This window comes from Gambusia affinis, linkage group LG24, assembly GCF_019740435.1.
Source record: "Gambusia affinis linkage group LG24, SWU_Gaff_1.0, whole genome shotgun sequence".
Classification (NCBI taxonomy): Eukaryota; Metazoa; Chordata; class Actinopteri; order Cyprinodontiformes; family Poeciliidae; genus Gambusia; species Gambusia affinis.
The window spans coordinates 10428151-10447871 of record NC_057891.1 but is presented as its reverse complement, the minus strand read 5'-3'; the positions used below and the strand labels follow the sequence as shown (position 1 = coordinate 10447871).

At 41.5% G+C, this 19721-nt stretch overlaps 2 protein-coding genes across 8 annotated transcripts in view; one reads left to right on the top strand and one right to left on the bottom strand.

Annotated features, from left to right (window-relative positions):
- Positions 1-177: 177 nt before the first annotated feature.
- Positions 178-8948, top strand: LOC122827292 (epithelial cell-transforming sequence 2 oncogene-like). 4 transcript variants are annotated; one of them, XM_044110065.1, is made up of 22 exons: positions 178-384; positions 1510-1622; positions 1715-1877; positions 2123-2378; positions 2619-2820; positions 2927-2980; positions 3098-3191; positions 3294-3459; positions 4988-5116; positions 5199-5291; positions 5364-5549; positions 5623-5726; positions 5796-5912; positions 5993-6079; positions 6804-6904; positions 6969-7116; positions 7195-7268; positions 8006-8162; positions 8238-8303; positions 8389-8477; positions 8553-8725; positions 8809-8948. In XM_044110065.1, the coding sequence occupies exons 1-22, from the start codon at positions 241-243 to the stop codon at positions 8946-8948; spliced, it is 2856 nt and encodes a 951-aa protein (XP_043966000.1). In that variant the 5' UTR covers positions 178-240. The 4 variants fall into 4 exon arrangements, 3 of the variants coding, with proteins under 3 accessions (XP_043966000.1, XP_043965999.1, XP_043966001.1); XM_044110064.1 differs by having other exon boundaries at positions 6795-6904; XM_044110066.1 differs by having other exon boundaries at positions 324-384; positions 1262-1622; positions 6795-6904.
- A 75-nt stretch (positions 8949-9023) lies between these two features.
- Positions 9024-19721, bottom strand: part of filip1l (filamin A interacting protein 1-like) — a 76352-nt gene continuing 65654 nt past the window's right edge. For all 4 annotated transcript variants that reach the window (XM_044110060.1, XM_044110061.1, XM_044110059.1 and 1 more), the window contains 2 exons: positions 16768-19585; positions 9024-9653 (listed from right to left, as the gene is read on the bottom strand). In XM_044110060.1, coding sequence (XP_043965995.1) covers positions 9471-9653; positions 16768-19585 — 3001 coding nt within the window. In that variant the 3' untranslated portion in view covers positions 9024-9470. The remainder of the gene's footprint in view (positions 9654-16767; positions 19586-19721) is intronic.

The following is a 19721-nucleotide window of genomic DNA, read 5'->3' as shown; positions in this document are numbered from 1 at the left end:
TTGGAATTTACAGTTACCTTTTTTAGTAATAAGTTTAAGTTCCGTTTAAAGCTTTAGCTTCCTGAGCCAGTTTCACAAGAGATACTGTTAGTTATTAAGGCTCAGGATGGGACGGGCTGTGTAAAGGAATGTCCTCATCCTTTGTTGACACATCTCCATGGTTACTCCCTGCACACAGCGGTCCATCTGGAAAAAGATCCACTCGGCTTCAGTTGGCCTGGAGGAAAAAGCTTCGCAGTGATGGACCTCCTAGGCGCCCATCACTCGGTGAAGCTCTGGCAGCACGGCAGGCCAGACTCTGAGCCGCAGCCGGGCCCCAAACTGGCGAGAGAGACCCGCTTCAGCAGCTGGACCCCGCTGGGCAACAAGCAGAGCAACCTGCAGGTAGTTCTTTCATTTCCTCTCAATGTTTCAAACAAAGGAATGCCTACAAAATACAGAAGCAAGAAACTAATTCCATAAAACCAATTTCTGAACCACCAAGCTAATGTGTTCAATGAAAACCAACTACTTTCTAGAAGTCAACATTCTGGGTTTGTTGTAATGACTGGATTTTATCTTATTTATTTATTTATTTTTTTCATAAAATGGCAAACAATGCCAAGAGAGAGGTTTGATTAATTTGAAGAAAGCTTAAAAACCAAAAGAAAAAAAAAGCTTTAATAATGAAACAAAAAAACAAACAAAAAGCCCAGCATTTGTCAGAGAGGATTCAACAAAAAGACAGTGGGTTGCCACCAGTGCAGAGCACAGTAAAGTCAAGTCCTTGTCTGTTTCCTGGACAAAGCCATTGCTGAATTGGACATTGCTGCAACGACTTAATGAAATCAACTTGGTTTCCTTACTGAAGTTTAGCATTTTAAACTAAGCTTGGATGTATGTATCAAACTGGAAGGGATGCATTTGAATTTGAATCTGACTAAATGATTATATTGACTTATATTCTTTTGCATAGAAAGTGGAACGGTTGTGATTATGCAAAAAAATGAATTGAGTAATATTTTTGGATTCTTGCCTGGTGTAAAAATGAAAAACATGATCCACCATCTAACTCGAATTATGCTGAATATGAAGGTGTAATCATAACTGGGTGATAATTAATGTGTCACAGGACACACAACAAACAAACCACACGGGAAAAAAAAGAAAAGTAAATTTTTTACATTTTGTGAAAACAAGAATTTTTCTCTGCCTTACATCTTTTGTCCATGTTTTATATTTTATTAAAGCACAAATTTTGGTATATTATGTTTTTTCTTAGCAATATACCTCATAGCATGCAACAAAGTGTAATTAAAAACTCTTACTTAAAATAGTCAGTTCTATAAACATTATTATGAGATGAAAACATCTCATATTTCACCTCACAAACCATGGATGCTGGGGTCAGAGTCTCATTCCTCTAAATAATACAACAAATGGTGTAGTCAAAGTCCAGATTCCCCAGGTCAGAATGCTTGGCAGTGATTAGATGTCCTCATGTTCCGTCTGCTTCCTGTTTGACCTGAGCTGTTTGAGGAGCGTGTGAAGCTGCTGCTGAACTGGTTTGATCTGTGGACGGACTCCCAGAGGAAGCGCCTCCTGCAGGCTCTGCTGGGTCGCTGCACCAAGGCGCAGCTTAAGTAAGGTTCTTTCCAACACTTCATTCAAGTTATTCTAAAGTCCTACCCTGAGCCTGCAGTCTGGTCCTGTTGTTGCACGTTGCTGAACCCAGGCACTGCAGAAACCTGCTCAATGACACGGTTCCTGTAACCCGGCTGGACTTCACGGCTGCGCTGCCTCGGTGTCTATCCCTCTACATCATGTCCTTCCTGTCCCCCCGGGAGCTCTGCAGAGCCGCCCAGGTCAGTTGGCACTGGAGGGTCCTGGCAGAACAGGTGAGTAACCCACCTGGACTAGATTCCAGGATTGAAGTGTTTCACAAGACATTTGAAATTAAACAGAAAGTCTTAAACTGTTTCTAGACGTTGATACCAAACCACCCATCAGTCCACCCCTGCATGTGCAACATCCATTCTGTTGTTGCACATGAATGCAACAAATGTTGTTGCACATGAAACAAAGTTTTAATGTGCCTGTTGTGCATGTTTAGCGAATGGGTAACCCTCCTGTCTCCTATCAGGACTGTCTCTGGGCCGGCCGGTGTATCAAGAGAGGTTGGTTCCTTCCCTACGCTCCAAGAGACAAGGAGTTTGGAGCCTGGAGGAACCACTACGTCTCGTGCGTCTCCACCCTGGACCAGCTATCTCCTCAGAAAGCAGCCGAGATATATGGGACCCTCTACCAGTCACGCCTGGGGGTGAAGGAGGAGGAAGGGGAGAGGAGCAGGGAGAGGAGGATTAGGCAGAGACTCAAAGAGGCCCTTAAGGAGGAAAAGAGTGAGTCAAGGTTGTGGGTGACTGAAGGAAGTGGGTGTAATGTGAACACAGGTGCATAAGTGGCAGGATGTGACAAATTTAGTACATACAGTAGATCGCAACAACTTTATTATATGAGTCATTTTGTTTTTCGATCCTGTCAAACATAAAATGACTTGTCAAACTGAGTTTTGTCTTGACATATAAACGTCTCACCTCTCATCAGCTGTTCTAACAGCTTGGGTCTGTGATATCTAACAGGACTGGCCTTGATTAGCAGGAGACCATGGGGTTCGAACCCAACGTCTGACAGATCCAGAGGTGAAAGGTCACAGACCGTCCTGTCCAGCTCAGAGTTGATGGTTAGGTCTTGGCCTTCTCTCTCCTCGCCAACGAAGACAGTTGAGTCTCCAGCCACCAGTCTCAGTCCACACAGAGGACAGCACCAGGGTGAAGTTAGCAGGTGATGAAGTTTCAGTAAAATACAACATCCTACAATTTCAGAACTCTTCAGCTTCAATCCCAAGTAGTGAAGTAGATGTGAACCTAACTTCTGTTGTTTCTTGAAGACATTTAGCATCTCAGCCAAGAGGCTCCTCAGTTCTGGCTTCTACTGAAACAGGGTTAGGATTGTCATCTACACCAACATAATCCTTTTCACATTAAACTATGAAAATGGGTCACATGTTGAAAGGCTGTGAACCGATTCCATTTTCTGTGTTGTTCTTTTGCTGTAAAAGGTTGTCCAAGGCTAAGACGGTGCCGGCTTCTCTCCCCCACACAGACTCTGCCGCCATCTTGCTGCTCATCTCCAACAAAATTCCTGCTTATGAGGTAAAAAAACAACAACAACAACAAAAAAAAAAACGTTCCGGTTTCCATTGGAGTACAGGTTTGAGAAGATGCCCTTAGCCTCCCTCCATCTCCTGATCTTAGGTGGTGCTCAGTGGTGTGAAGGCCAGTGTGTCCGTGGTCCTGTATGACCATAGATGGACTCTCTCGGCTCTCTTCAACCAGATAGAGAGAGCTGCTTCAGGGCACCAAGTGCAGAGGCTCGGCCTTTTGGTTCCAGGAGGGACAGAGGAGGTTCATCTGGTTAATGGTGAGACTTTAAAAATGATCAACATGATCAAAAGGGAAATATATGTATTGAAATCTGAAAAATACTAAAAACAAATGCCATCATTTTCCAGCCTGCACAGAACACTGCAGGTAAATTCTGGAAAATTACTTAAACTTATCCGTTGTCAAAGTCGGTACAAAACATTCCTTCTGCTGCATGAGTTGATGTACATCCATATCTCAGTACTTCACAGACTCTGCTGGAAATTGGCAGATGTGGCAGAAAAAAGGACAGGGATGTAAATAAAGAACAGCCTCCCCTTGCTCTTACAAAACCCATTGAACATAAAGCTTCAGGATGACCAAGAGCTCCTTCACAAAACATCTGAAAGTCACTAAAATCCTACAGCAAGACATCCACTTTAGCTCTATTTATCTGACACGTGTATGGGATTTGTCATGATCAACATTAAAAATTATCTGATCATATTTACAGTAGTTCTGTCCAAGTTCCAGCTGGAAGAAGAACTAAACATTTTGTCTTGCATTGGTATTCCAGAGCAAAGGAATTGCAGGTGCTTATTTTTTGTTTGATTTTATTCAGCTAGGGACTTCATTATTAAGGCTTTACTCAAAGACAGTTAAGGCCAACCCATTTAAAAGCCATTCTAGTTCCTTTGCCCGGCTGACTTTTTTGTCATCCAATCATCTCAGTGATACTGTAGTGAGTATCATATCACCATTAAGATGTTTCCACATCTTCTTTCACACCAGTTTCAGCCTCACCGTGGAAGAGGAAACAGTATCTTGATGGAGGTGTTGTGGAAGGTGATGCTGTGGAAGGATCTCCGGTAGCAGTCAATTTTGCAACAAATCTGAAGAGCCCACTGACCGAAGACTCTGGCTGTATGACAGGAATATGTTTAGGATGACGCCATCATCTGTTTGCAAGCACTGTTAATCCTCCTCATTTGCTTCTGCCACTCCTCTGCCCGGCTAGAAAGCCAGACAGAAAGATGTTGGATTAGGGGATATGATGCTTACCCATTACGATTGAAGGAAGCTGATAAGAGATTAACTAAGAATGAGACAAACCTACACTGCCAGCCCTCCTGGCTGAGGCAAAATTAATTACATTGGTTACAACCTACAGTATTCATTTTTTCAATAATGACTCTTTTTGCTTCCATCTTAATTTGATTGTAAATGGAACCTCAAGCATCCAGAAACGTTTGCTAGTAGGCAGATTAGGTGCTGGTCATGCCTTTTGCCTGCTTACCTTTATTTGTTTCCTCAAAGTCGCTGAAATTCTCCTATTGATATGAGAGGTTTCTGCACCACCACCATCAGTTTCAGCCCCACTGTGGAGCTGATCACTGTGGAGTTGCTTATATTGAGTCAGTAAGCATATATTGCAAAATTATGTCATTCATTTACCTCATCGCTATCCGGTACAAACTTACTTTCCTAGGTAGGTGTGCGCTTCTTTCTAGCTGCTTCTAACAAAGAATGAGTTGTGTTTGGAGTGGTATTTCTTAGTACTTTTGTCTGATTTCTATATCTTTTAGGCAGTGTTCTGTCTCAGAGGACATTATCATCCCCAGATCACCAGAAATTCTGGGAAAAACTGTGCGCCTTGGTGGCACCTGGTCAGGAAGGAGGCGGGGTTGATATTTTCTGCCCACTGGCTGCATCTGGTACAACTTCTGTTTGAACTTTCAAATATTTTAATTCCTCGAGTAATTCTAAGATGTAAGCTCGTGCTTGGACTTGTCACAGTGTCGGGACTCGCTCTGATGTGGAATCTCTCTGATCTGACTGGTCTGGAAGTTCGCGCTCCTTTGGGTTTTGCCACAGGAAGTTTCCAGAACAGTGAGTTACTTCTAAAGACGAGTTCTGCTTGTAGTTTCTTGTAGTTGTTGATGTATTTTTGGTTTACTGCAGTCCTAAGCGAGTGGTCTGGTGGCAACCAGGACCCAGCAGCTCCAGCTCTATCCTACGTGACTGACAGCGTGCTGTTGGGCTGGTGTAGACAGGCCCGATGGATGGAGGAGGTTCTGGTCCGGCTGAGGAAGTCCCTGGAGCTGCAGCTTCAACAGGCTAGTCTACAAGCCAGAGGCAGAGCTCTGGGTCAGTACTGAACTCAATCAGGACACAGCTTTACTTTGATTAAGCTTTAAACTCATGTCTGGTTCACTTCTAGGACTCTTCCTGTGGGAGAACATTTCCCTGGATAGTCTTGGTGTGTGTGGGGAGCTCAGTGAAGCTCTGACAGAAGGACTCACAGCTCTCAGCAGACAGAACGAGGTGAGAACTGCTGTAAGACAGGAAGGGAGGAGAAAAGACAAGGTGCAAACTGGAATCTTGAATCTTCAGAGCCGACCGGTGGAGTTCCTGTCCAGCTTCCTGATGAAGTGGAGCAAAGAGGACAGAGAGAAGAGCCAAGCAGCAGGTGGTTCATCATCTCCAGGTCTACCACCAGGGATACCACAGGTGTTTCTCTTCTTACACCGTTCTGTTTTGATACGACTGAACAACAATTATAAACCATGTCTTATTGTTTCTTTCTTTAGACAACTTTAGATTGGAGATGTTCAGTTGGAAGAGAGCTGCTCCACAGCGAGCACCTTTATCTGGGAAGAATGAGGGCTGTGCTGAAGGTAGAACACCAGGAAACCTTAACAACAAACACAATGCTTCAGTTCAGAGAGTCACAATAGATCAGCTCAGATCATTATGATGAAGCAAAGATTGTTTGCTTCTGATCCAAAGTTTGAAACTTAGAAATGAGAAAAAGTATGGTAACAGGAAATATTCATATTTTCAGTGTTTCTGTATTTTTTTCCCCCATAAATATATTTGACAAAGATTTAAGAGTTTTGTTCCTTTTTCCTTGTTTGATTCCGTTCAAAACTTAGTATCTAATATTTTTATTTACTTACAGAATTATTTTTGCTGTTAATTAATTCATAAATTCATTACAGAATTTGCACTTTTGTTCACTTATGTTTAAATTTGTTCTTTTTTCAGTCATTGTTTAGTTATTTTTGTACTTACTGTATTTTTGTTTCCATATTTTTCTGTGTACTTTTGGTATGAATATTAAATATATATCCATTTACGTTGTTAATTTATGTGTTGTGTTCCTTTTCTACTTTTTTTTTATCAAGTTGTTGATTGTTGATTTCTTAGTTTAAATTGTGTTTATTTTGATTTGCTCATTTTTCTTCTCTGATTCATATTTTTTTATATGCTTTCATTTATTTATATTAATATGGACTTTCTTTTTCTTACTGATGAACTTGTTATTGTTTGTATTTCATACTAATTTGTGTCAATAAATCTGTTTTCTGTTATCTGCATGACTGTGTGGAGGTGTACCAGGAGCCTCTCATGGCGGCGCTGAATTCCAACAGAGCGATCCTCAGCTACATCGACATCCAGATCATCTTCAGCTCTGTTGCACTGATACTGCACCAGAACGGGTAAACACCAGCTGGATTAGCGTTGTACTACTGGAGTCAGATGTTAGATAAGTGTGTGTTTTAGTGCGTTTCAGGCTGATTTACAGGCCAGGCTGCAGCGCTGGGGAGCAGAGCAGTGTCTTGGAGATGTGTTTGTAAAATTCTGCTCCAAACTGAACGTCTACACTAACTACCTTAATAATTACATCACCACCATCCACACCATAGATAAGGTAGGGACAGTATTGTCTTGTTAAAAGTGAGAAAAGGCTCCACTCTTCACCTAGTTGTGTCAAATGTGTGTGTTTTAGTGCAGGGAGGCTAAACCTGCATTCCGGGCTTTTCTGAAAAGAGCAGACAGAACTCTGCCAACACACATGCTGAGGTAAGACATGCTGCTTTTAGGAGAAATAACAGGAGTTTTTTTTTTTCATCAATAATACTAGCATGATTTTGTGTAATGGCAACAAATTTCATAAATGTGCACACAGGCCATCATGTCACATTAATGTGATATTTGTAATCAGCACAATCGACACTAAACCACCCATAAAAAATAATTTGCCGTACCAAGGGTTTCAATTAGTCTGATATTCTCCAAATCAAAAGAAAGCCAATGTTGATGACAACCTTACGTTGTCCTGTTTGTAGTTTGCCACCCATCCTGCGGGGGGCATTAGAGAGGAAGGAGTTCGAGTTACATTAGATCAAATTTGAACTTTGTGGCCTACGGAACAAGAAACTGTGTGGAGGAGAGCTGACATCACACATCACCCTGAACGCACCATCCCCACAGGGACGCTTGGTGGCAGCAGAGAATGAGAAAACACTCCAGTCGCCAGCGCTCCCCAGTGGTGTTAGTGGGTCAGACAACTGTTATCAGTCTGATCCACTGCAATGATGAGTCTGTAGGGTGGTCCACTGGTTCCGGTCAGAGATGATGGTGGACTTCCAGAGAACAAATTAAAATTCAACAACACTTTATTTTTGAATTTTGACTTTTCTGAAGAGGGCAGACAGAACTCTAACATTAAAGACATCATCAGAAAAGGGCAATCCATTTAGATTTTGTCATTTAAATATTAAAAGGATTTGCTGTCCTCAGTGTATCTGTGTGTGAAGCCTGCAGGAGCTGCTGCTGTGTCCTGTGTGGCGAATCCAGGAGTATGTTACTCTGCTTCAAGCTCTGACCTCACACACTCGACCCGGTCACCCGGACCACCCAGACCTCCGCTCCGCCCTCAACGCAATGCTCCAGTTCAGAGACTTCATCCAGGAGGTAACGGAGCTGGGGTCCACGCAGCGGCTCCTGCAGGTTCCAGCTAAATACTGAAATGATTTGTGTGTTTTCCAGTTGGAGAGAAACTCTGGGGCAGACAGGAGGCTGGAGGAGACGCAGGAACTGATCCAGGGATGTCCGGTCAGAGGACTCTCCATTGTTCTTTTAAAAAACATATTGAAGTCACACCTTGAACTATTGCTTATTGTTATATATTCACGCGCAGAGCCTCGCTGAAGGAAACCGACAGCTGATAATAACCCAGGACGCCATGCTGCTCAGGAGTCCAGACGAACAGATTCCAGACTCACTGAGGTGACGACTCCGGCTGACTGTCTGTTTGTACGTACGGTTTGTACAGTAAGCCATTCTGGTTTGTTGCATACTCAGGGCCTTTGAGCACGTATGCGACGTGGGACTCTTCCTGTTTAGCGATGCTTTAGTTTTGACCCGGAGAAGGTTGCATCATATACCCTTCACCGCGACTCACCGGAGCACACACGCTTTCTGGGTCTCTGTGGCTCTCAGCAGCCTGGATGTCAGAGAAATCCTACACACACGCTGTGAGTCTAAAAGCAGCTACAGGAGCCAGTTTGCTTCAGTTTGAGCACCTCAGTGACATGCAGGTGTGTGTCCCCAACTGCAGATGTGCGCCACGCCTTCGTCCTGGACGGGCCGCGCTGTTCGTGGGTTTGTGCGACAGAACAGGAAGAGGAGAGGGACAACTTCCTGTCTGCGCTGCGTTTGGCTATAAGCTCCTCCCTGACAGAACATCAGCGAATTTAAGGCGTGTTTGACTTTTAATTTCAATAATATGTATTTTTCCACATATTGAGGTGTAGGTAGTAAACAGTTCACACATCAAAGTATAAAAAGGTTTTTATTGTAATGAAAAATAACGCACATGTCATATTTTAATGAAGGAGCTGCATTAAAACTCATCAGTTCTGTACATTATTGTCACTGTTTTTCTGTCTCCCATACCTATCTTCCTTATCTGCATCTCACAACAAAGACAAATACAAATACACAAAAAAAATATTCATACAGTTTTTCATTTAACAAATGAAAAACTTATATATCTTTTAATCTAATATTTTTATGTCATTGCTGTTCTTGTGGACATCTTCAGACGAGCAATTCGGTTGCAGCAGATAATTTTCCGTAGTTAGTGTGTTACTGGACGAGCCAATAGAATAGAACACAGGCAGTAAACAGCTGCATGTAGTCACTGTTAGAGCACCGCCGATGAAGATTTGGTGAAATTGAACATTTAATTCAGCACGACAGCTACGTGGGTCAGTGACGTCACAGTCTCCGGTTCAGCAAGTTCGGGCTGTTCTTCGCGCGTGAGGCTGGTTCTCTCCCGACCTCGGCAGCCGGCGGCGGCCCCGGGTTTATCGCCGGGCTGATGGCGCTTTTCTGGGAGCAGAAACCCTTTGGTTTGGGGATCCGGGTCGGTCCTGGACGTCGGAATGCTTCGAGAGGTATCTGACGGAGAAACGGAGAGAATTTAGCGCGGTACCTTTTGAGCAAAAAAGGTGGCATACTCTAAAATGTCAGGTTAGCAAGTAGAAGACCCATTCTAAAATTACTGAAAACTTCAGAAACGATCCCAAAGTGAAACACATTATATACATTAATACTGTTACTACACACAGTTTGAAAATCTTTATTTCTGTTAATTACGATAATTTTCCACTTACAGCTAACTAAAACATTGGAATATTTATAATACAGAAATGTAGCTTTAATAAAAAGTATGTTTAATGCCTGCTTAAAGGTTGTCAATTTTCAAATGACTCATCAAAACAAAGATTCTAAGTTATTACATTTTACAGTAGTTTTCTAAATTGTGCTACAGTACACAAACCACTAGATCACATGTGTCAAACTAAAGGCTTGAGGGCCAAATCTGGCCCGCCCTAGCTTTTTATGTGGCCCTCTAGGCTCCAAATTACATCAATAAGTCCCTCCAGTATTTTACAAATCCTCAAAATTCACACAAAATCAATAGATCCCCTCATTATTTCTGATTTTATGGCAAATGTTTCTCAAAATAGGTCAAAAACATTGACTTTAAGTGACTGCTGCCTCAGCTGTCCTAAAATATCATGCATTTAAATATGTCATATTTGAGCTATCAAATATCATATATTAAATATCATATATAATATTAGCTCAAATATCATATACATTTCTTATAAATATTCCTAAATTTGCATCACATTGTGAAAAAACAACAACAAAAAAACAACACAAAAACAATCACAAACTCCTGGAGGAACAGCTATTTATTAATATTGTAACAGTTTAATGGCTCTTATCAACAGATTCTGGCACAATTGGGCCTTTATGAAATTCAGATTTTTGATATGGCTCAAAGTGAAAATGAGTTTGACACACCTGCACTAAATGGACTCAAACTACTTTTTAGTTTATTAAACCTGGTCACACTTTCTGAATGATTGTTCTTTAAGTTTACTGAAGCATAATGTGTGACGGGCCGACACAAATACTTCATAATAGTGATGTCGAAGAGAAGTAAAACTTAATTTTCAGTGTTTTTATTTCTATTTTTAATGTTCAGAGCACAATCTTTTACACCTAAATTAAAGCCAGTGTGACCAACTGAGAGGTTTGGTCGTGGATAATCACAAAGGGTTAAGTTTTGACTAAGTAATGTTGAGGATATAACAAAATGTAAAAGAAAGTAGTTTTTCAACAAGAGACGAGAATTGCATGTGAACACTTCCTGAACACACCGTGTATAAGGAGAAACACACATGCTAAGGGAACAAACAGTAGGAATGTGGATGCTTGTTAGAGTTGACAAATGGAGCTGGGGAAAATAAACATGTTTGAGGATAAAAAAGAGTTGAGACCGGAGTGAAGGCTGTAAAGTTGAGCATAGAGATGTTGGAGTAGGGGAGAAACTTCTTGTTTGCTATGATATATGGAAGAGATAATAAAACATGAAGTCAAGAATGGTACAAACTTGGTCCACCAGGACTTGAAGTTGCTTTAAACCCCTCTATAAATTTCTTTCTGGTTGTATGGTTAGAAGGTCAGGCAGAAAGATGTTGGAGTAGGGGATGTTTTTCTGCCCTTTACAGTCAATGGAAGAGATGGTTTGAACTTCCTCCTCCTTTTTCTGCTCTATATTCAAGTATTATTTAAACCTCTGGGATGTTCTTTAACTACTCCCAATTGTAAAGACAACACCCTGTTGCCATGGTTATGCATCATAACTATGCAAACAAAATAAAAGAAAGTGCAAAAATTCTCCCAGCTTTACAGCATCTTAAAGCAGAGGGAATAATTGTACAAACATTCATTGTCTCCACTAGACAAATGATGAACAAACATCCTAAAAAAAAATGAGAACACATTCAGTCTATCTGAACTTGATTTATTCTCCAAACCAGAATAGGCAAGAAAATAAAAAATAAAATAAAATAATCATAATCAGACCTGCAGCTGAAACTGCCCTGCAACCTTTAGATGTCCCTCTGCTGCACCACCTGATTTTATTTTATTTCCAGATGATACAAACATTTTTAGCACAGGTGAAAATTTACTGCAGCTTTCGGTAGAAACAAATTATGTAGTAAAAGTTATGTAAATTGAAAAAGTGGTCTGATATGAACAAATTATCACAAAATTTAGGTAAAACCAAGTTTATGTTATTCGGGAATTGTGAAAAGCATAGCGATTCACAAATAATAACTGATATAGTGACTGTGGAGAGAGTGACTGAAATTTGGTTTTTGGGAGTATTGATTCATAATATGTTATGTTGGAAACCTCATATTAAATATGTTCAATCTAAAATAGCTAGAAGTATTGCAGTTCTCTCTAATACTAGAAAATGTCTACACTCCTCTGCCCTTCATATTCCTTACTGTTCACTTATTTTGTCATATCTAAGTTACTGTGTGGACGTTTTTCAACCATTATGCACCTTACAGAAAGAGCCATTCGAATAGTTCACAAGGTTGACTTTTATTGTCGTACCAACAATTTATTTATGGATTCTTATTTCCTGAAACTCAATCAATCAATCAATCAATCAAGCCATTTCATTCCAGTGTTTTGTACCTGCGGCACATCTAAGAACTGCAGGACAGCGGCCCTTGAGGACTGGACTCTGACAGTCTGTCCCAGTGCATCAAAAACCGTTTGACCGTTTCTGATGTGCGGCCGTCAAACAAACCGAGCTGCTTGTGTCCTCAAACAAGCCGCCGCCCCATTTAGCACACAATCACATCTTAATCAGCGTGTTTACATGTGCAGCCTCATTCCAAGATGCCGATGGGAGTCTTTTTTTTTTTTTTTGTGGACCGTTTAGAGGCTGTCCTGCTTGCAGTAACCCTGATTAGATATTTGCACGCTTCCACGGCTTTGCACGCTCAGCCATAAACAGCCAATACACGACTTTTTGCATTTATTTAATCCTGGCTAATTCATGAGGAGTTCTATGTAAACAAGTTGGTTTATGCTACAGAATAACAGTGGCTGGCAGTCATTTTAACGGTTGTCAGGGGAATGTGACTGGCACAAAACACAACTTCCTTCTTAAACACTTTATAGCAGCCTCTTCCTTTTCCTCTCCTCAGTTCTCTGGAAATGTTTCTCTCTTGTACACAATGCTCCGGACTCAATCATGGTGCAGAACTCTAAGGAACCTGGATGCCTGTGTGTCTATATGTCCGAGTGGGGAGAGGGGCACATGTTGTCTGTTTGCTCCGAGACATTTTCAGCGGTTTCATCACACCTCCTCAATTCAGGAGCTCATGTTTGCTCATACGTGCCTTGAAATTCTAAGGAATTGCCAAAAGCCGCCTTGGAAATGCCATTGAGGAAAATTTCAGGTAAGAAAGTGTTGGTTAATGGGCCAGAAAACCCAAGAGGCTTCACATTGCTGAGTTTTCACCAAAAACAAGAGAGAGCGAGAGCGAGGTTCTGTTCGCTGCTGTCTCAGTGCAGCATAAGTGTTTCCTCTGCTGCTGCTGTAGCAACCAAACACAAGCTCTGATTGGTGCTCGTCTTGCAGTCTCCATGCTGCATTATTATGTGTTTTTTGCTCTCAGGATGTTTGAGGTATTTTTATTAATAACACGCAGCATCACTGTGAGTTCCTCTAGAGCAACGGCCTTCCAGGAAGTCACATTATCTCTCTCTGCACACATTTATCTTCCTCGGCTGAACCCGATGAGGTCGGTTTATGAATCAAATAAGTGGTGAGTGAGTCAGGGGGTAATTGAGGTCGCAGACGGACGGCTCAGCTGCTGGTGGTTTATCAAGTGGTTTTCTAATGAATAGCATCTTGTTTGGACCAGGAGTGGTTTCATCGCACCCAGACAGACGTTGGATCTGGTTTCCACAGCTGTGCCTCCTCTCACTCGTTAAGTTTAATGTTTTATTTCATCATCTTGTGACCGGTGTGTGTGTGTGTGTGTGTGTGTGTGTTGTATCTGGAATTTACTTCACACGTCTTTCCAACAGTGATGCATGTTTGGGATCTTTTACAGCCTTAAAAGACCTGTGTTCAGGTTTGTTCTCTGGCTTAGAGAAGTTTGAAAATGTATGACTGAGTATTAGAGCCAGGCTACAAAAAAAGAAAAAAAGACCAGAATTAAGTCATAATATGAAAATAAAGTCATCTGACTTGAAGTCATAATGTCACAGAACAAAATTGTAATAATTCAAGAATAAAGTCGTAATAATATGAATGAGTAATAATATGATAATAAGTTGTTATAATTTGAGCATAAAGTCGTGTTACCAGAATATGACCGGAACAAAGCTGTAACAATACGAGAATAAAGTAATAATAATTTCAGAATAGTCATAATAGCCAGAACGGAGCTGTTAAAATTTGAGAAAAAATGTGTAATAATTTGAGATTAAAGGAGGGTCAATATAAAAATAAAACTGTAATATTAGGAAAATAAAGAAGAAATGTTAGAACTTCTCCATGAAGAATAATCACAAACTAAAATGAGGAATGTTGAGCAACTTGTGAAGTTATACTTTGGTGTTTGTAAGTATGGCAAAAAGTACAAAAACCTTCATAAAGGGGATTTTCTTCTCCGCTCAAACATTCATCGTGACCAGGACATTAAATAGGAATCATCCCACATCCTCTCATCATGACTCATCCTGTTCACTGTGTACATTTACTCCTTATTTCTTCATTTTATGAATTACACATATCCAGCTTTTTATACGGTGGGCCTGAGGAATGTATACTCTTGGAAGAGCTTTTGTAGGCTGTGCAGATGACTCACTTTGTGGGGGGAAGGAAAACCAAACAGATGGTTTGAGTTACTGATCGGTAAACTGCAAGAGGTCTTCAAAGACTTCCAGTTCTGGGGTAAACATGTTGGGGGGTGGGAAAAAAAGCACCAATTTGTTTCAAAACTAAATATATTGAGTTTAGCAAAGGGCTCTCCTGAATGTAGATCACCCGACCCCCAACAGGAGGGGTTCAAAGGTCTTTGCTTTGAATATTTTTAAGTTATTATATAAATTAAAGAGAGAAATATCTTTATTTTCAGCTGGATTAAAAAAATATAGAAAATACCTCTACCAAAGCATTTTCCTTTCATGTTCATTGTTTTTGTACAAATGGTTTCTGCTGAAGTAAGAAAAAAATTTGATTTAGTCTAAATGAAGTGATATCAATATATTTACAAACGATGCTAAATAAGAGTATAAAATAGGATCTAAAGAATTTTTATTAAAAAGAAAACACTTTATTTCCGCTTTTTCAGTTCCTCCAGTTTTTCACAATTCTGCAATCATAAAAATTCACACTAAATCAACAAATACATGTACTTTTTCAACAGTAACGCATTATTGTAAGTGTTTTGTAATTACTTTATAAAAGTGGCAGCCTTGGGAAACCAGGCCCTTGTTCTAGGTTTTGCTTCGTCCAGAGGGTCTGGAACGTTGTCTGTTGAGAAACCATTGCTCCCTGGAGGCGTGTTGAGGTTTTAAATGTTTGTCTGTGAGATGTAATGCATCTGTTTAACACTATAAACTGAGGCGGCTGATAATAGTAATTCAGTATTTCACTCTCTCTGCAGACAGACTTCCAAAACAACGCACAAAGCCAACATCGTTGTTCACAACTTCTCCTGTTTGCTGATTGGCTGGTTGAAAGTCTACTAATAAAATCTGCTTCAATGGGTGAAATCCCAGATGGAGAACTAAAGTGAGATGGTGCAACATGAACAGAATTCCATCGGAAGGCTACAAAATTGCTCAAGAGCAACACTCCCTCCTGCAGGTGGCACTATTTATTACTTCTACTGCACTGTCACCTCAGCCTTACTTAACTGAAAGATATGTAAAATATATCAAACTAGCGGATAACAAAAAAGTCACATTTACCATCTCTCATCATAGGCACAAAAGATCCGCAAAGGCTGTTTTCCCCTGTTCTCCATAAGAGTGGGGGAAATTATTTTTTTCACACATCTCTCAATATTCCTTGCAAATATTTATAGCAGCACCATGAAAATCTGTTATTTTGGTTGCAAAAAAAAATTAAATGAAGTAAAAACCACAAAAGCAATTTTGTAATCCTGGGAGGACTGACTATCAGATGTTAGATTATTTATTTAGTTTTATTTTGTTTATGAACCGAAGTAAAAATACAGAATAGAAACACACTAAATTTGGTAGTAGTTCTCATCTGCCTGTACTTCAGGAACACATGTAAGCCCAGAGCTATTTTTGGGCCAAGCAATGATTTCCCTCCACCCGCAGCTTTATGGTGCACCATGTTAAGGTCTAAAGGTTTAAAACCGACTTTCCATTCAGAAGGAATTCCAAGTTAACATCACCCTGCTTTTCATTTTCAGTCACTGGGTTTCTGGGCGCTGGATGTATTAAGAAACTATGACATCAGCCTATGATTTTAGGTCAAGCAAGCAAACACGTGAGAGTCCAAGAGAGTTTCCTTATCTGTGTCTGTGAAAGAAGTTTTTAACTGACCACATGTTAACCCTGGTAACATGCAGCAAAAATTAGTAGAATTAAATCTGCAGACAATTATCTTCCGCTTTAATCTTTAATTGAATTCAAAGCATGCTGGTTTTATTGGATAAATCAAATCAGCAAGCATGGATGACAAACTAAAACAAAATCTTTCTTTTTTTTTGCACACTTTAATGATCCAAACAGAAAAAAAAAATAAATCAAACAGCTCAGACATAATGTAGTTTGTGACATATGATGAATAAAAACTGGCACGATACATCAGTGTGAATCAGACTACATGGCGAATGGGCCACTGAGTACAATACAGTAAGAGCACATGAGTTAGAACCTGGTGTCAAGGCAGATTTAACTTATTTTTTCATGCAGGCGGTTAATTGTTTTTTGTTTTTTTTATTGTTGTTTGTAATCATCATTTTATTGCACACTACAAAACAAACCAAAAATAAAACATCCAACATCCTGTTCAAACTCATGTATGAAGGGAAACAGACAAGGTTCTAAGTCTAGTTAGCACTAAAGATGATAGAACTCGGAACTAAGGATGGGATGGAGAGTTTTGGGAACTGTGAGGTCACTCATAGGCATTACTTACTGTAATCTGTGACGGTCTTTGGATTGGGGTAGATGTGGGCTTAATCATGATGCTACTTGTGATTTTATTGCTGCCTTTGGCAGCGGGAGTGCTGCAGTTTGCAATAGTCTGAGTCTTTTGCTCCTGGAGTCCAGGGACTTGTGAAGGGGTGCTGATGGCCTGAATGAACGGACTTCCTAGGTGAATGTGGATTTTGTTATTCTCCGTGGTGATGACGTTTGACCCCGAGCTGTTGGACCTCTGCACCTGCCAGCTACTTTGCCTTTCCGGGGTGACACGGAAGACGGCGTGCCCACCGACGACTTCCACAGGCTCTGCGGGAACGGAGTGATCCTGTGCTCCTGTTGTCACTGATACAAGTTGTATTGGCGACATAGCTCGGTCTGGTGTTACTGAATCACATGAGTCTGGGGTCATGGCTCTGGAGTAAGTAGTCATAGTGAAAGGTGATAGGGCCCTATCTGGGGAGCACGGTTCATCTGAGATGGAGGAACACTTAGATTTAGTTGTCGGAGAAATGGATTTTGTGGTAGGGGAAATTGAGGCATTCTGAATGATTGTAATTCTCTGCTTGGGGGGTCCTCCACTTGTGGGTATGACGGCGGTGCTGGTGAATGACTGAAGGGTTTCAGTGTTTGGACTGGTTATCTCTAGTGTTGCCGTGTTGTGTCCGTGGTCAGGAGTGACTTTTATATGCAGTGGCTGCCCAGGACAGTGGGTCAACACCACATCTCCAGTCTGGACATGGTTGCCGTTATGCCGTGGTTGCATTTTGCCGTTCACCTGATGGGCAGCGTCTTTGGTTTTGAGGAATGGGCCTCTTGCTCGCCTCAGATTGTTGTTTAGATTGTTGACATTGTTCATAAGTGAAGGGCTATATTTGGTGAGCTGTAGTTCGTTGCTGTAATTTGCGCCATCATCAGCCTCGCTTTCGTCATACAGCTTACCATTGACCACCGCTCTTTCCAGCGGTACCATAGTCTTGCTGTTAGGAGACATGAAGTCAAGCGGCTCAGTCTGAACCTCCTTGGTCGACACATGAAGATCTGAAAACCGCCTTCCATTCATGCCAGGGCGAAGACTTTTGCTGAAGCGTCGGTATCTCTCCAGCTCTCGAGTTAGCGTCTCCATTTCTCGGGCGAGTTCTTTGTTTCTCACCTCCTGCTGGGTCAGTTTTCTTTGCAGAGTGGAGTGGTCAGTTTTCATTCGGCAGATAGACTCCTCTGTTCCCATGTATTCATGAATTTTCTCCTTCAGAGCTGTCACCTCTCTGGACAGATGACTAGACTTTGCTTCCTCTTCCTTCAAGCGTTTATAAAGGACATGCTCTTGGTTACACTCCTTCTTTTCATTCAGTTGGTACATTGTAAGCTCTTTTCTGGATACTTCCAGCTCCTCCATCAAGGCTTTGGCTCTTTCTTGTTCATTGACAAACCTTTTCTCCAGTGTTTCATACTCTGGTGTTTTTAATGAGTCTTCCTCTGCCACTTTCATATCCTTTAGTTTACGTCTTAGATGTTCAACCTCCTGCGTCAAATCTTTGACTTTGTTGTCTTCTTGCTGGAAACGATTTGCCAGAGGTGTCTTGAGTTGCTCTTCTTTCGCTTTGCTTCTCAGGAATTCCCTCTCAATTGTCTCAAGTGACTGCAACCGTTTCTTCATCATATTGACTTTAGACTCCAGATCTTTATTCCTCTCTTCCTCAGTTCTTAGCTTGGCCTTCAAGTCATCCCTCTCTTTTGTTGCGAAGCACATTTTCTCCTCCAGCTCTGCCTTTGACCTCAATGCCTTCTTGCTCTCCTCTATCAGCTTCTCTGTGACTGATGTAACTTTGTTCTGCTCAGCCTGAAGCTTGCCTGTGCTGTTTTGCACCTTGTTCTCCATCTGTTTCAGCTTATCGGCCATTGCTTTCCTCTCATCCACCAGCATAACCGTCAGAGTCTTTAACTTGGTCAGATCTTCCTTCAGCGTCTGCTCCGTCTTGACCACCTTGCCTTCAGTTGCCTCCAGTTCTTTGACTCTGACTTTCAAAGCTTCCAGCTCACTGCTCAGAACCTTTGACACTGTCCTCTCCTTCTCCAAGTTACTTTTGAGTGAGATGCATTCTTGTTTGCTTTTACTGAAAGCATCCTCCAGTTTTTCCAAGTCTGTAATTCTGTGGTTCAGTTGATCAACTTCGGCTTTCAAGCACCGGCTCTGTTTGGTCTCTTTCTCCAGTTTCTTGTTGAGGTCTCTGCACTGGTCCTCCATCCTGATCAGCTCCTCATCCTTCCCCTCCATCTCGAGCACTCTTTTTTGTAACTCTTCAAGCTCCGACATGAGGCTCGAGTTTCCACACTCGCCTCGGCTAATTTTGTCCCTCATCTCCTGCAGCTCCTCCTCGGCCCTTCTCAGGGTCTTATTGGTCTCCCCCAGCTCATCCAGCTGCCGGCTGAGTGCCGACAACTTCTGGCGCAGATGCCTGTTTTGGGCGTCCTCGCTGGTCAGTTTGGCAGTCATGGCTTCCTGATCTTGATGGTGTCGACTGGCCTGCTCACGCAGCTCAGCCTCTAAGCGAAAGACTTTCTGCTCCTCTTCCTGCAGACGAGCATTAGCCGAGCTCAGCTCTTCCTGAGCCTGAGAGAACCCGGCGCTGAGGTCTTGGACCTTGACTGTTTTCTGATTTAGCTGTTCGGTGAGACGCTGCTGTTCATCCACAACCATCAACGCAAAAGACTTGAGTTTAGTCAGCTCTTCCTTTAGACTTTCTATCTTTTTGTTGTTTTCCTGGTCTTTCCGTTCTTGGTGTGTCTTTTCCTGATCAATCAACAGCTTCAACCTGTGAAAACAGAAAACATTTGATTTAAAGAAACTGATTTCAGAATGAGCTGTTTGCAGCCTATACATGTTTTACATCACTTAGATGGAAATCAAAAGATATATTTAAAGATACAATTTATCAACTGGACATTTGA

Coding starts and splice junctions, on each gene's coding strand:
- LOC122827292 (XM_044110064.1), top strand. CDS start 241: ATGGACCTCCTAGGCGCCCATCACTCGGTGAAGCTCTGGCAGCACGGC. Junction 2,981..3,097: donor CTGGCTTCTACTGAAACAGG/GTTAGGATTGTC, acceptor TTGCTGTAAAAG/GTTGTCCAAGGCTAAGACGG. Junction 7,117..7,194: donor CCATCCACACCATAGATAAG/GTAGGGACAGTA, acceptor TGTGTGTTTTAG/TGCAGGGAGGCTAAACCTGC.